The sequence below is a fragment of the Mastigoproctus giganteus genome, chromosome 11 (genome assembly GCF_048544385.1).
Source record: "Mastigoproctus giganteus isolate SK-2022 chromosome 11, ASM4854438v1, whole genome shotgun sequence".
NCBI lineage: Eukaryota > Metazoa > Arthropoda > Arachnida > Uropygi > Thelyphonidae > Mastigoproctus > Mastigoproctus giganteus.
The window spans coordinates 120,297,596-120,315,142 of NC_143585.1; the positions used below are offsets into that span (position 1 = coordinate 120,297,596).

Here is a 17,547-nt window from a genome sequence, read left to right on the forward strand (position 1 = left end):
ACAGTATCAAAAGCTTTCCTAAAATCCAAGTATATGATATCAAAATTATTTTTTGCATCCAATTCCTTTGTAACCACATCATAGCATCCAATCAAATTCGTCACACAAGACTTCCCCTTAACAAACCCAAGCTGTGTCTGAACTATAACTGCAGTCTTGTCTAGATGATCCTGCAGTGCTTCTTTAACCAGTGACTCGATTATTTTCCCCAAAATAGAAGTTAAACTAAGAGGTCTGTAATTACTCGTGTCACCTTTCAATCCCCCCCTTTGTGAATTGGGGAATCATTTGTACATCTCCAGTCCGTGGAGCCCACCCGAATTCAAGATTGCCCTCATGATCAAGGCTAACTGCTTGCTTACTTCTTTTGCTGCCTCCTTTAATATAACTGAATAGATCCCATCCATCCAAGATGCCTTCCTTATGTTTAACTTCATCAATTTCTCCTTCACTTTGCTCTCAGTTATTAAAAAATCATTTAGCTTCCAGCCAGAGTTTGATAAACTTCTGGCATTCCTTTCCCTGAATAACTCCTCATGTATGAATATAGATACAAAATACTGATTCATTTTGCCTGAGCAGAATCATCAACAATCAAACCATCGATATTAAGTGTATCAAATCTGATTCATCCCCTTCCTTCTAAAGTTCATATAAGTTGTTGTTGTTATTTGGTTTTTAGGAGCATTAGCAACTAAGGCCATATTGCTCCGGGGATATGCAGTGGTCATTCCCTGACCTTTCCACATCCTCCGTATTTGGTGGTCATGGGCTTGAACCTCAGTCTAATCAAGAAGCGTTGTGCTACGTACTGCTGCTCATTCCCACCTGGCTACGGAGGCGACTTTGCATAATGCCCTTTGTCACTTGATTACAGACTATCTTATATCTACCATAGTGTTCTGTGTCACCTGATAATTTATATGTATCCCATGCATTTTTCTTCTCTGCCATAAGTTTCACTAGTTCATCTGCTATCCATTTAGGCCTAAACTCTGAACAGTATTTCTTAGTCGGTATGAAAAGCCTAGTAGCTTCCAATGTTAATTCCTTGAATGCTTCCCATTTAGAATTTGCTGTTCATAACATCATCAGTTGGTCCCTGTATAGATTTAACAACTGTCTGAGACAACTGTAGTCACCTTTACGAAAGCAAAAACCCTTCCCTTTACCCCTGATGGTAGTTACATCTTTGAGTAAATCCCACATCAGTACACTGTGATCACTGCCACCTAGTGGTTCCTTTATCAGCAGATTCTTAATGCATGAATAATCACTGCTGATAATCAGATGAAGGGTATTACTCACTCTGGTTGCCTCTCAAACATGCTGCAGTAGAAAACAATCATCCATTAAATCCACAAAAGTCTTTCTAGTGTGTGAGTGACCAACCCACAAGTTCCAGTCTATATCTGGGAAGTTAAAATCCTCCATTATAACACAATCTGATTTACTGGCTCACTATTTCTCTGTAGAGTTGTTCATTGTACTCATCAGAGTCACTAGGCCTATAACACACTCCTACTCCGAACTTGGTTTTCCCAGTGCTTATGTCACACCAAACTGACTCAAAACTGCACTGTCTACCCATGCCAGCTGGACACACTTCCTTGGATTTTATGTTTCTTAACTAACAGCATGACCCCTCTTCCCTTTCTATCGTTTCTGTACACATTGTACTTCCCAAATTCCAATTCTGCATTCCTTATCTCTGTGTGACACCATATCTCTGATATCCCAACAATATCTGCCTTTGATATCTTCACCAGCACCTCAAATTCATAAAATTTTTTTACGATGCTCCTAGCATTGGTGCACATGCAAGTATACATACACCTATTCTTACTCTTAGTTACCTTAGCACAACCCATGTATTTACTTGTTCCATGATGACTCCCAACAGTCCCTGAAATCCCCAGCACCTCAACTTTCCAGGCTGCTGCTCATTCTAATAGAAGCAGTGCGAGAATCACTTTCACCTCTGCCTGTGGCTACTGTTCATGTATTAGTCTGTGAATCTCCGCAGAACCAGAGTTGACTATTTTTTTTTAATTTGTTCACTATTTTTTTTAATATAAAGCATAAATCAAAGAGTAGTAACATACAGAGTGAACACTTTTATAGACGATAATGTTAACTCTGGTTAGCTGTTAAAATGCACACAAAGTGAACCACCAATGTGGGACCTGAAGAAACAAACTTTTACATTTAAAAAAAATTTTGGTTTAAAAAATTAATAATTATGTGCAGGAGAGACTGGCATAATATAATACAGGGTGTCCGGGCTAGAGATATCCAAAAATACACACATATATCTCAGCATCTATAAGGTGTATTAAAATAATTTTTTCGTTATTATACAGAGTAACTCAACAAGTCTTTATGAAGGTTAGTACAGTTCAATATGGGCCCTTTTGTAGCTCGACAAATGTCAAAACGATAGTCGAGCTCTTTTCAAGTGTTTTCCAGCATTTGAGGCGTTATTAGAGCAACTGCTTCAATGATACATTGTTTCAAATCGTCCATATTCCGAACTTTTCTCTGGTACACACAGTCTTTAATAAAGCCCCATGCTTTTTTTTTTTTTTTTCATAGTCATATCTAAGAAAAAAAATGGACCGATGAAGCCACTTTTTTGCACTCCTAACCAGACATTGACTTCTGGTGCGTCCCTTTCATTTTCGACCACTTATTGAGGATTCTCCAAACCCCAAATGAGGCAAAATGTGACGAAACAAATCTTGGAGAGATTTCCTATTGACTGTGCTATCGTTTGAGAAAATATAATGAGTGGTTCTCGCATTATAAGCCATTATTTTTGGATACCTCTAGCACGGACACCCTGTATATTTAAATATGGTGGAAGAGGGTTAACATATAACTCAGCTATGCCAGTAATCCATCAAATTAAATTGGTTAATTATTTCGTTATAATTAATGTTACTAATTGTGATTAATATCAATGCTGTTAATATTGATGTAATTAGTTATAAATTAATTATTTAATGAGTGCTTTTATTTCCAGATTGTATCACTTGATGATTGACAGTACCTTAAATGATCCATCGAAAAATCAGTACAACTGCATTTCATGCTAATTGCATACTAAATAGTTTCTCCAGTCCATAATGAAAACATACAGTTCTACAATTACAAATAAAAATATAAAAAAAAAAAAAAAAGTTTCACAAACTGCAAGCTGTTGTTGTTGTTTGGTTTTTAGGAGCATTAGCAACTAAGGCCATATTGCTCCGGGAATATGCGGTGGTCATTCCCTGACCTTTCCGCATCCTCCATATTTGGTGGTGATGGGCTCAAACCCCGGTCTAATCAAGAAGCGTGTGCTATGCACTGCTGCTCCTTCCCACCTGGCTACAGAAGCACCAAACTGCAAGCAACTCCAAATAAATGTGCATCCTTAGTTGTATTTAAAAGGAAAGCTCTATCAACACCAAGCATATGCATTACTATTCTTGCTGTTTTTGATGGCTACATAGCCTATTTCCCCTCTCTCCTTATACTGCCAACTGTCTCACATCAATGTCAAAAGAAATATTCAAAAAAAGTGCTGGATTTTAAGTGCTACTGTATTTCCAAAAATGTCAATTTTCTAGCATTTATTCAACATTTAATTTAACAGTAAAATTCACAAAGAATTTTTATTCTTCCATTTATTAATAACACTATAACACTGCTGAAGCTGTGTTTAATAGTCTCAATGATTTCATAATAAAAAATGAAATCAAATGGTTGAAATGTATAGAAATTAGTACTGATGGAGATCATGCAATGTCAGGAAGACACAAAGGACTGTTCACATATGTTCAAACTACAAACCGAAGAGTACTACAGGTGCAACAGTATTGTTGCACCTGTATTCTTCAGCCACTGCAGTATAAAACATTAGGGGGACTGCAAAAAAAAAAAAAAAAAGGTGGTCCTCAAACTATTGCAGTTTAAGAACTGTTTTGCTATACATCTATTTAGGTATCAATTAATTCAATTTCATTGATGCCTGGATTAAAATTCCAGACAATTACTTTCATTTCGGCTTTTGTAAGCCGAAATTTGTGTGATATCCTCTGATTTTCAAAATTATTTTTGTGGTTTAAAACTTAAATTCTTTTAAAACTGTATCTACTATTAGTTAGAAACATAGATAAGAGATAGCAGCAGATACTAGACAATTTATGCATAAATAAACACATCTGAAATGAACTTGAAAAAACATACGCATTCATAAGTTAAACCTGAAGACTCCTGGTCAAACCCAAAGAGGCAGCACCTCTATGAAGAGAGTAACAGATAATAATCAGCCTGGGTCAGCTTTTATAGCTATTTTATTACATGGTCATCTGTTGAAAGTAGGTTAAATAAGGTAAGTTCTGATAGTACAAGGACAAGTAAAAAGCCTTTTAGAATTTTGATTTGTTAAAGATAATAATAATGCTTTAGCGAAATGAGTATTGTTACAATGCTGGGATCAACATGTGGAACACTGATAATCATGATTATCTCTGTGAGCATTAGCAAAGGCATTTGATGCAAGAAAGCAAGCTTATGCAGCATCGGCCAAAAAAAAAAAAAAAAATCACTTCCACTTCACCCCTCTGTTCGTTCGAAATACCTGTCCAGCTGAGCCTTAAACTTATTTAGGCTATCAACTTCTACGAGAAGGGATGGAAGTTTGTTCCACCAACCAACCACCCGCTGGCTAAAGGCAAATTTCCGCATGTCTATCCTACATCTGTCTTTCCTCAATTTGAATTTATGCCCTCTCAGGTGATTATTCTGAGCGAGAGGAAGAATCCCATCAGCATTGAGCATGCTCAAACCATTCAAGGCTTTATACACCTCTATCAGATCACCTCGCTGGTGCCTAGTCTCCAGACACTGTAATTTGCAAAACTTAAGCCTTTCTTCGTAAGAGCACCCCTTTGTTCCATTCACTAATCTTGTTGCCCTTCTCTGTACTCGTTTCAGCAGCTCTACATCCTTCTTGAAATGAGGCCTCCAGACCTGTATACAGTACTCTAGGTGTGGCCTGACCATTGCCTTATACAAGAATAATCACCTCCTTATCCCTGCTAGAAAAATTCCTATATATCATTGACAATACACCATGAGCTACTCTTGCAACCCATCTGCACTGCTCAGAGACCTTCATATCTGCCTGCACAACCATCCCCAGGTCCCTTTCATTCTCTACCACTGTCAGTGTAGTACCACAGAGTTGATACGTTGCTCTGGGGTTGCTGTTGCCCATGTGTAGTACTTTACATTTGTCAATGTTAAACTTCATTTGCCACCTCTCAGCCCATCTGCTCAACCTTTCCAGATCCTGTTGCAGCAGCATAGTGTCAGTAGTGTCCTTGACAACCCTGCCAACCTTCATATCGTCTGCAAACTTGGACATTAAGCTTGATATACCATCATCAATATCATTTATAAATACAGAAAACAATAATGGACCCAACACTGAGCCCTGAGGGACTCCACTAATAACATTAGTCCACGACGAGCAGTGTCCATTGATTACATATAGCAGATACTCCTCATTCCAAACAGGTGGTAAATCTAAGAAGTACTTGTGTTTATATAAGCTGCATTAGAATGATGAGCTGAGACGTTTTCACTGAATTTGAACTAGTTTGTTACATTTAGCATAAGTAAAACAGAATTTTCCACCAATTCTGTACATTACAATAAAAATAGGAGAAATCATATTAATAATTTGATAGTAATCTACCACAATTACTAAGACATTATGTGGGAGCCTTCAAATTATTTTAAACGAGGAGACTGTGTTTTTAACAGAATCTAGTGTACTGTAAGGAAAAAAATAAAGAAATGTGGTTAGGATATAATTCATAATAAAACAAGCCTGCGTGCTCTGGATTCATAATTTATTTTATTTTTGTTACACAGAGCATTAAAACTATGATATCATAGTTTTAATGCTCTTAAAACTATGATATTTATCATAGTTTTAATGCTCTGTGTAACAAAAATAAAATAAATTAAGGATATAATTCAATCATCAGCTGCTAAATGGCAGAATTTGTGTAGTTTGACTGAAAAATAAAGGCCACATTAATAACCTGAATTGAAGAAAAAACACAATAACTAGTCCCATTAAATAAAAGACCTGGGAGTAATTGTGCAGTCAGATATGAAGTTTTTTGAGCAATGCAGACAGGCTGCTAGGGCAGGTCATGGGGTTTTGTCAATGATATATAGGAATTTTGCTAGCAGGGAAAAGGAGGTGATTGTCCCTCTGTATAAGGCAACGGTCAGGCCACGCCTTGAGTACTGCATACAGGTCTGGAGGCCTCATTTTAAGAAGGATGTAGAATAGATGTGCGGAAATTTGCCTTTAGCCAGCGGGTGGTTAATTGCTGGAACAAACTTTCATTTGTCATTATGGAAGTTGATAGGTTAAATAAATTTAAGGAGGAACTGGACAAACATTTAGAGGAAATTGTTTTGTAAATTTTTTTTTTTTTAATTTTGGCTGATGCTGCATAAGCTCATACATTTGATTTCTTGCATCACATGCCACTACTACTACTAAGCACAAAAGTAATTCAAAACAAACTAAACTCTTTGAAGATTTAAAGAGTGTATATACATTCACTGAAAGTTTCAAGTCAAGCTCTGGATAGTTTGAGGTATTTAAAAAGAGGTTAATTTACACAAATTGAAATTAACTGGCCAGAGAACCAGTGCTGATTTTGAGGCAGCAGAAGCATATTCTGAAACTTTGCAAATTATTGTAGTATATTTATCATGTTAAGTCTTCAATGTAAAAAAAAAAAAAAAAACTTCTTTCTTTGAAAAAGAATGCCCAGAAGAACTTTTACTTAATGCAAGGAATAGTCCATACCTGGGGGTTAAGGTGGCCAAAAATACATTCTTTTAGAAGCAAATTCTGAAGAGAATTTAAGTTGAAACCCATGTAGAAAATCTAAGAGCTCTTAAAGGATATAAAAAAAAATCTATTATTCTGTTGTATGACAAGCAAATCAGAAGGGGTGGCTAATTTGGAAGATTTCTGAAGAATGGTTACTTATTACTTTTGTCCTACTATAAAGAAATATTGCAAAAATAATAATACCTTGAACAAAGCATTGTTGCTTCTTGACAATTCCTCTAGACACCCATTCAATTTAAAAGGTATACTGCATTTTTTTTTTACAAAATGTGATATAAAGCCATGCTATATACAAAAATTAAAGAACAAATGACGCATTAAATAAATGCATGCATAAACTGATGGCTTCCTTGCAACATCTGAGTATTCTAATACTAACCATACTAAAACAAATATGTGAAAAAAATTTCACAAAAATTCCAATTTACAAACCACTTCACAGAATTGCATGGTGTTCATAATCTGGAGATCACTGTAATCTTAAGAGACTTATTCCTAAGCAAAAGTCAAAATAAATTTTAATAAATATACTGCACAATGTACTTACAGTTAAAAGATCTCTTTCATATCTTATTGATATATGGGTTTCATGTTCTACCCCTCTGAATTTTGCTTCACATCCATCTAGTTCTGTATGGGTTCCATCCCTGTCATGGTCATAATGCAACGAACCATTATTCACCATTGCAGAAATGTATGGATGACCATGCTATAATAAAAAATTTGAAACATTATTAAAAACAAAGTATTTAAACAATTATAAGTGGCTGCTTCTGCCTCATGCTACATTTCAATTTGAATTCTTACCATTTTCTTTTCTATCGAAAAGCAAAAATATTTAATAACCTCTAACAAAAAAATTAAACTAAATTGGGAATTTTAGTACTTGAAATCTAAGTTATTATCATACTGTACACCACAACGACTCCTTTTACTTCAAAGGTGGCACTTGTACATATTCCATTCTGATATAACTTGTCAGATATTCCTTCATTTGGAATCTTTAACTTAAAAATCGTTCTACCCCTATTCTGTCAAATTCATCAGCTGCCTCTATCTTTTACCCAACTCTACTAATCACTTGGAACTCTGACTTCCTTTCTTTGAAACTCTACTTTCTCCAGTCTAACTTTCCTAACATAAAAGTAATTTTCCGTAGTGAATTTAAAGTTCATAATTAAAACACTGAAGCTGACTTCAGTTTACTAGTTATATGGTTGAAGCTGTTTAGGATGTTGAGGTTTTTGTGATTACTAATGACTTCACATAACTTCTTCATTTTCTTACCAGCATACTAGACAATCTTAGCCACACACCCAACATTCCTAATCTCTTCTTCACCAACAACCCTTCAAAGTACATGGTCGATGTCCTTTGGGTACCTCAGATCGCAACTTGGGGATGGATATTCTCCAATGGAGCCTTTCTCTTGATCATTCTCAGCCTTGTGTCTTTTAGCATTATAAGAATGCAAAATTGTTTTGCGTTCTTATAATGCTAAGCGGAATACAAGCAATAATGCTTGTATTCTGCTTTTTCTTGTTCGTTTCAATTACTGTTTTAAATCTTCCAATCACAATGTTTGCTGGGATCATGTTAGTGAAATTATTCTTGTGGGGGATGAAAGCCTTCACTTTTCATTCCAGCCTAAAATCTTGTCCTTTTTCTTGGTTTTTCTTCTCCTAAACTGGAAAATCAAGATTCAGGGAAGAAAAACATGCTAAGGACATTCAATATAAGAATGTAGCATAACATAACTGTCTTGTATTTCAAATCTCCAATTTTATTTTCTGCCTACACTAAAGTTTGCCAATTGTAACAGTTATTAATTCAAACTCAATCCTGAACATGCTAGAGAGCAGAAAACTTGCTGCCTGTCTAAATGCTAACCAAGCATTCTGGTCTCTTGTAAAGTTAATTTCCACAGCTTCTATCCAGCTACATATCCATTATAGGCTATAATGGAAGTATAGCCAGAAGCACATCCTAATCACATAAATACAGGCTTTCATCCATTTATACATGATGCAGGGGGACTAATCAAAGGCTGTACTGTAATAATATATCTCATGTAGCTTTATTTATATGTACAAATGTCTATAAATTATGGGAGTGCCTGTATTTCCAATAACATAACAGAGGTAAATTTGATTATGCAAGGCCTTGTTGTGAAAAAGCAATGCTCGGTGTAGATGCATCTATTACATGTGCCTAACACCGGCTCTTGATTATACATTCTGTTAAAGTAAATACTTCCTTTTTGGTAGATTGCAATCATTTCTTACTTCAATTGTGAATGCTATACCTTAAGAGGACTCAGCAATAGGTGATCATCTGTCAGGTGCAGTAATTTAACAGAATTCACTCTTTGTAAAAAAATATTCCACAAAACCATAAAGGACAGCATTTTTCATACCTCAAACTTTTTTTTTTGCTATAAAATTTTATCCATCATCTGCAAAAAAACATTTTTGCATTCCACAAAGAATGGGAAACCTTTTGCAAAGGTTTCTCATTCTTTTCAGGCTCATCCTGACCTAATGAAGGGCAAGTAGTTTCAATTAGTTTCAAAGTTACAACTATGCATTTCAATACTTGTTTCTAATGAGAGAGCATTCTTCTCTAACTTGCACTATAAAGTTGTGAATCAATTCTTTTGGTTAACTTACTCTTTCTTATAACATACACATTGTATTTACATGAATCTTAAGTTTCAGGTTGAAAAATAATAATGTGCAGCTCTAGTTTGAAAAACCACCTGCAAATAGTTTTCATATTTTCTTGTGCAGACGAAACAATATAATTTACCAACTAACAAAAAACACTGAATGAAGAATTTGAAAAAGACATTTTCAGCTTTCTTTATAACGAAATATTCAATATCTGATAAAAGAGAATTAGAACATAAAGCAATAATCACTGACATATGGAACCATTCAGAAATTTATGCTGTTTTCCATTTTTGGTGGAGTACATTTTTCATGTCTTGTCTTCCTTCACGGATTAGGCGATCCGCCTGTTCCGATCTCAAAGAGGTATGCCCATCTTTTCTTCGGTCTTCCTCTGTCTCTTTTCCCTTTTGCTCTATATGTGTAAGCTAATTTAGGGTATCTATTATCTTCCATTCTTTCTACATGTTCTTTCCATCTTTGCCTATATTCTATAATTTTATCATTAATTGAGTAAATCTTTAATTCTTTTCTAATATTTACATTTGGTATTTTATCTAATTTTGTACATCCTTTAACATATCTTAAAAATTTCATTTCTGCAGCTTGTATTCTATTAATGTCTTTGTTTCAGTATCCATGTTTCAGAACCGTAAAGAAGTGTTGATATTGCTATTACTTTGTAAAATTTCAATTGTATTTTTTTACTTGTTTTCTTAGCCAGAGTTCTTTTTATTGTTCCACATATATTTTGAAATTTTGTCAATTTCTGATTCATATGTTCTTCAACATCATATGTTTTATCACATCCCAGATATTTAAAATGTTTTACTTGTTCTAATATTTTATTGTCTATAACTATTTTTGTTTTCACAATATTTTTCCCCTTAAAAGCCATTGTTCTAGTTTTCATTGTTGATATTTTAACTTTATATTCTTCTGTTATTTGGTTTAACTTAAATACTGCTCTTTGTAAATTATCTTCACTATCTTGAATAATTACTTGATATTCTGCAAATAACAGTGCATTAATCCTATTCTTTGTATTTAAATATATCCCTGTATTCATTAAACGTTAGTGACAAGCTACATCCCTGTCTAACTCCTTGATTTATTATACTTTCTTCAGTTAATTTATTACCTGTATCTATTACTATTTTTGTTCCTTGATATAAACTATTATTTTTGTAAGATGCTTTGGGTATCCTTTATTACTCAATGTTCCATAATTTGTCTGTTTACTGAATCAAATGCTTTTTCATAATCTATAAATGCTAAATGCGTTTCTAAATTAAAAACTCTTTTCGTTTTTCTATTATTTGTTTTAATACAAATATATTATCTGTACATGATCTTCCATTTCTGAATCCTGCCTGTTCTTCTATTAATATTTCATCAGAGATAATTTTAATTCTATTATTTATTATTTTGTTATACATTTTATATACTGTATTTAATATGCTAATCCCCCTATAATTCTTTGTATCATTTCAATTTCCTTTTTTAAATATTGAAATAATTTTTGCTATCTTCCATTCCTCCAGTATTTTATATTGTTCCCAACATTTATTAATTAAATTTAATATCCTATCTTTTAAAAAACTTCCTCCATACTTGATCAGTTCTGCATTTATACCATCCATTCCCACTGCTTTCCTATTTTTTTGTAGCTTTCAATGCCTTTTCCAATTTTTCCTTTGTTATCGGATTATGTCACTAACTGGGTCTAACTGTATCTCTTCTGTTTAATATGTTGGGTCTTTCCACAATTCTTCATAATGTTTTTTCCATTGTTCTTCCTTTAGTTTTCCCATTGTTCTTACATTTTTCATTCAACTCGAAAATCTGATTTGTTTCAAGTGGTTATCCTTCACTATCTATAAATCTGCCTCTAGGTTGCAGAGGATGGGTTAGTTAGTTAGTTATTTGGTTTTCAGGAGCATTAGCAACTAAGGCCATATTGCTCCGGGATATGCGGTGGTCATTCCGTGATCTTTCCGCATCCTCCATATTTGGTGGTGACGGGTTCGAACCCGGGTCTAATCAAGAAACGCGTGCTACGCACTGCTGCTCCTTCCCACCTGGCTACGGAGGCGCCGCAGAGGATGGGGAGAAATATCTTTGCCCACTTCGCTCAAAGCAAAAACAAAGTGTACACTACTCGTAGTGATTACTATTTGAAAACTATATTGTTATAAAATTTTTCTCAGATATATTTGATGTGTTAACAAAATTTAAAGGAAAATTATCTATGAATAATTTTGATGTAAAAATTATTGACATAAAAATAATGTCAAATTATTTTGATGTCAATAATTCCTTCATTATACGCAAAGGGAAAAAACTACGTGCTAGTCATAATGATTTTTTTTTTATATCGCATTGCTATATTATCAGTCTTATTTATGTATTTGATCTAATAAAAATTTCAAAGTGTATAAGTAGTATTTATCTCTGAATTTGTTTTAAAAGCAATAACCTGACAGTTTTTGAAAATTTTTTTGGTTTTTTTGAATTCTGCTTGTTGTACTGATGCTACATCTTTTACTAATGGATTGCAATACATATTACACATAACATTATATTTTATTTAATGAAAAATTCAAAAATTTTAAAATGTGTTTTTAACACCTGTAATTTTCAAACAAATCAATATTTTTTATTAATTCTGCTAGGGGGAAAAGCCATTAAATATAAATTCCATTTGAAGTTTAAAAAGACATGAATAAGCAAGGAAATTCCGCATTACATCTTACATGTATTAACAGGTTTTGTCAAATGAATAACTGAGACATGAAACCATTTAATACAATTAATATAAAATGATCAAATGATGAGTGCTTGACTTCTGTTGTAGTCAAGCAACCAACCCAGTGAAGAAGTATAGTAATATAGATGGTGGTACCTGGCCAATCGGAATGTTTTTGTGTAGAATTCTAAGTAAATGATAATGAGATACAGTAATACCCCGACTTACGCTACCCCGACTTACGCGAACTCGGAGTTACGCGGTTCTTGATTTTTTCGTTTGGCAACGCTACCGCCCACTATCTTCAAGGTCGTTTTTCATATGTTATCGATTTATGGTGCGACGGCGGAGAATGAGAGCGAAAGATGAACAAAATTCAACTTTGCTGCTTTTATGTTTTTTATATCAGTGAAGGGGAAACACATTTCACCATAATAACGTAAAAACCAACAAAATTCCAGCTATCGGTATAATCGCAAATGCAATTAGATCGAGTTTACTACCAGTTTATAACAGATTTCACTAGCAGAAACGCAACTGGATTTTTATTGTTTTATGGTAGTAACCCCTAGAAATGTGAGGTGTTAATAGCGTATCTCTGCCTTTATGGTGTTGTTTATTCAGTTGCTACATGCACGCAGCTTTGTTTATGCGTATCCAGCGTGCCTCCTCGTTTTGTAATTGTGCTTTATTCCCTAAAAATGAGTAAAATACTTAATTAAAAGGTGTGAAAAGGAAGCGTCCTGGTGAAGACATTGCAGATTCAGAGAGAAAAAGAAAAGCAATTATCGATAAACAGAGGCGGACTGGGTCAAAAATTCTTACCCGGGAAAATTTATAGTGGCTTCATATGCTATGGTTTATGGCCAAAATCACACTGGCCCACCGGGGTTTCCCCGGTAAGGCTTATGGCCAGTCCGCCTCTGTCGATAGAGAAAAAATATGAAATTGTGAAACGGTTTGAGCGAAATGCACATGACTTTTGAATTTCGAGAAAATTTCTCTTGACAGGTAAGGCAAACTTGACAGGTTGAAAATTGAAAAGGGCTCAATTGTAAAGGGCTTAAAATTTTTAGAAAACAGACTCCAACGAAGAACGCGTTATAGCTACAAAGCAAGGAATAAAAAAATTATTAGCTAGCTACGAAGAAATTCTGCGTGAAAAAAAGAACGCGCTGTGTCGTCAGACGAATTTGTTAGATTTTATGAAGCCATCGACATCGAAATAACTTTTTAACGTAAGTCATTTGTTTTTTTAATACATATTTTGTATTAATATGTATAAAGAACTGCAATTTTATTAATATTTTTCTTCTAAACTAGTGTTTTTGTTAGTCCTTGGTCCCAATTAAGCAAAATTTATATGTATTTATATGCAAAGTTGTACCCCGACTTACGCGAATTCGACTTACGCGATTTTCGTCGGACCCGCCTATCGCGTAACTTCGGGGTATTACTGTATTTCAAAAACAACTCAAATAAGACTGTGTGTATAGTTAGGAAGACAGAAAGAGAAAGAGCCACTAAGCTTGTAGCAACAATTAGTGGGAGGGGGAAGGGTAGCTTTTACTTTGCAGTGTCCATCAGATCAGATGCAAAGTTAAGGACTTAGCAAAAAAGGAATATGCCTCTGATTATTGCACTCTTAAATAAAATTTTGCTGTGGTATATCAGTGTTAGTATTAATAACATGATTGCAAAGCTTATATAGCATCAGCAAAAAAAAAAAAAAAAAAAAAAAAAAAAAAAAAAATAGCTCTTTTTTTTTGCCCATTGTTTCCAATAATTTGTCCAAACCTTTCCTTAAATTTATTTAAAACTATCCACCTCACACATTTGGAAGTTTATTCAAACAACTGATTGCCCTTCAGCTGAATGCAAATTTCCACACATCTATCCCACAGCCACCTTTTTCCCCATTTTAAATTTATGTCCTCTAGTGTGTTCCATCAGAGAGAGAGAGAGAAAGTAAAAATACCATCAGCATTTCATTTGCTTAGCTATTTTAAAGCCTTACATTTCAATTAGGTCACTCACAGATGCCTAGTTTCCAGAGACTACAATTTACTCAACCCATCTTTCTTGGTAAGAATATTCCTTTTTGTCCCCAACATGTGGCCTAAACATTGCCTTATACCAGTGTTTGCCAAACTTTTTTAGTCACAGAACTCTTTGTCCTACAGTATACTTCTAGAAAACATATTCTTTTTGGGCTATTTGGTTTTTGAAATAAAATATACTAATTAATGCTCATTTGCTTATTTGTGAAAACAAAATCAAAACAAAATGTTGCACAATTTCTATCAGGAAAACATATAAAATATTATAAAAATCCATTCAAAATTAACAACTGTGTGCTACATAAATAAGTTATATGCATACAAACATGTTGAGTGAATATCTCATATCCAATATGTGTTCTGTGGATAACTGGAAAAAAATAATGTTAAATTATACTCATACAAAAAGTGTTGTATTTTCTCAATTTAAATGTTGCTTCAAGTATGTAACATTTAAAATGAGGAAAAAAAATTTTTTTTTTATTAATTACAATTTTTTCATGGAACACCAGTGTTCTGTTGAACGCAGTTTGGGAAATGCTGCCAATGGGATAATATCACCCCTTTGTTCATGCTAGAAAAGTTTCTGTATACAGACTATAATTAGCCTTAGATCTTTTTTCATACTTCACTACTTTCAGTTTGGTACCACCCAAATGGTACATAATTTTGGGATTACTGCTACCCAAATGCAGTACCTTGCATTTATTATTAAACTTCAGCTAGTGTATAATCTTGCTGTCTCTACTCTGCCAGACAGTGACTGGGAGTCTGAGTAGTGTGTATGTGGGGTGCACTGTCGAGGCGACGTTATGACAAGGATCTGGGCATACCTTGTGTACACCATATCCTAAAATTCTTACCATGTGTACACCATATCCTAAAATTTCATTACTTCATACAGCATGTCCCACCCCACCCACAATTTTCTTACTATTGAATACACAATGAATAGTCAAACAAATAGAGCAAACTTATCTGCAAAAAGATGTAAACCTCCCAAACACTTCCTAGTTCATTTCACAAATATACGTGGTCTCAGTTCTAATCTCAGTAATGTCCATTTCACTTACCGTCTGACAAACCCATGTACTTTTCTGACAGAATCTCAGTTATTGGTTGATTCAACCACTGATCATCTCAGTTGCCCAAATTATTCGCTGTATGATTTCTTTCGCGTCAAAGGTGGTACTTGTGCATACATCCATTCCGATATTCCCTGTCAGAGAATTGCTAATTTGGAATCTCCTCTTTTCAATCTTCTCTGGCTTAAAATCTCTCTACCTCATTTTGTCAAATTCATCTGTCGTCTCTACCATTCTCCCAACTCCATTAATCATTTGGAGCTCTTTGACTTCCTCTCTTTCTATTTCTCTCTCTTTTCGGAGGGCGCTGACTCTCTTTAAAAATTACAGCTGTCAGTTGCAGTCTCTGAAAAAAACGATAAGTGTTTGCCTTTTTATATACATAGTTGTTATTTTATATTGTACTTAATACGTAGTCTTATAGTTATAGTTACGCTGGTTATTTTTATTTTAATTTAGATAAACAGTTTTTGTAGATATACGTAATACACACGTAAAACCGTTATTTCGTTCGAATCTTGCAGCCACTGTTTTTGTATATAGTGGTAGGGAATTCAAATTTTTTAATTGAGGCAGTTAGGTAGCTCTAGGCAGTTAGGTAGCTCTATAATTTAGAGTAATACACTTCACTGTTTCTATTAGATAGCATAGTATTGACATTTAATTAATTTAATTTATTGATTTTATTAATTTAAAGTACCATGCCCCAAACTAGAGCAGCAAAGCAACGGGCACAAAGTGGCAGGAGTGCTGTGACTCAGGGGAGAACTGAGGGGGGGGGGCGATTCTCCAATGCATCACAGCCTAAAAAAATGTGCAACTTGTGAAATGTTTGCTGAACTCTCTGGAACGGAACATGACATTGCCATGGGGGATGTCTTTGTGTGTGCGCGATGTAAGGAGTGTAAGGAAATCGGGCGACAACTCAGCGTTGTAATGGGCCTATATGAGAGTTTGAAGGACAGGGTGGATGCCCTCGAAAGATCTAAATTGAGGGGCCCATCAGGCTCTCAGCTGGCCACATCAAAGCCAGAGCTTGCACTTGGTCATCACGCAACACAGCGGCAACCCCCAAGGCAGAATGCGCTGGTCCCTCAGGAACTAGTAGTTGTTGGTGACTCTATTGTCAGGGAAACGGGAAACAAGCTTTGTAAAAAGGATAGGTGGAACAGGACCAGGATATGTCTGCCAGGGGCAAAGGTCAATGACGTTGTAGAGCAGATATCATCTTTTAAGGGCACAAAAGGTGATGTAGTTGTACATGTTGGCACTAATGATATTAGGAGTAGGAGACCAGCAGAATTACTTAACAAGTACAGGTCACTGTTGAACAAAAGCCGAGAATTAGGGTTGAATTTGAAAGTGTCTGCAATTCTGCCCAGACACGATAGAAGGGAGTATATGATGAGAGCCTTGTCGATCAATTCGGCCCTGGAAAGAATGTGCAAGGCTCAAGGGGTAGAATTTTTTTCAGCCTGGACTGTACTTGTTAACAGGAGAGACTGTTTCTATAGGGTTGGGATGCACTTAAATAGAAAGGGTGCAAGAATATTTGCTGATGCTATCGAGGCAGCGTTAGGTGGGTCGGAAAACTGATAGCTTGGGGGGATACAAGGACTAATAGTTTAACGGTAGCCGTAGGCAGAGGTGAAGGTGATTCTTGCACAACTTCTATTAGAATAAGTAGCGACCTGGAGCGAGGGGTGTTGGGGGTTTCAGGGACGGATGGCAGTCATCCTGAAATAGGTGGGTATATGGCATGTGTTAGGGTAACTAAGAATAGGAGTAGAAGTATAGAAGTATAGAAAATAAATTTGATGAATTTGAAGTGTTGGTCAAGACATCAAAGGCAGATATTGTTGGGATAGCAGAGACATGGTGTCACACAGATATAAGGAATGCTGAACTGGAATTTGGGGAGTACAACGTGTACAGAAAGGATAGACAGGATAGAAAGGGAGGTGGTGTTATGCTGTTCATTAAGAAAAACATAAAATCAAAAGAAGTGCATCCAGTTGATATAGATGAACAGTGCACTGTTGAGTCAGTT

The 17,547-nt window shown here is 35.0% G+C and overlaps 1 protein-coding gene across 1 annotated transcript in view; it reads right to left on the reverse strand.

The window, feature by feature from the left end:
* Positions 1 to 17,547, reverse strand: part of LOC150078390 (vesicular integral-membrane protein VIP36-like) — a 163,907-nt gene that overhangs the window by 61,360 nt on the left and 85,000 nt on the right. The window contains exon 5 of the mRNA XM_090384345.1: positions 7,482 to 7,643. Coding sequence (XP_090240471.1) covers positions 7,482 to 7,643 — 162 coding nt within the window. The remainder of the gene's footprint in view (positions 1 to 7,481; positions 7,644 to 17,547) is intronic.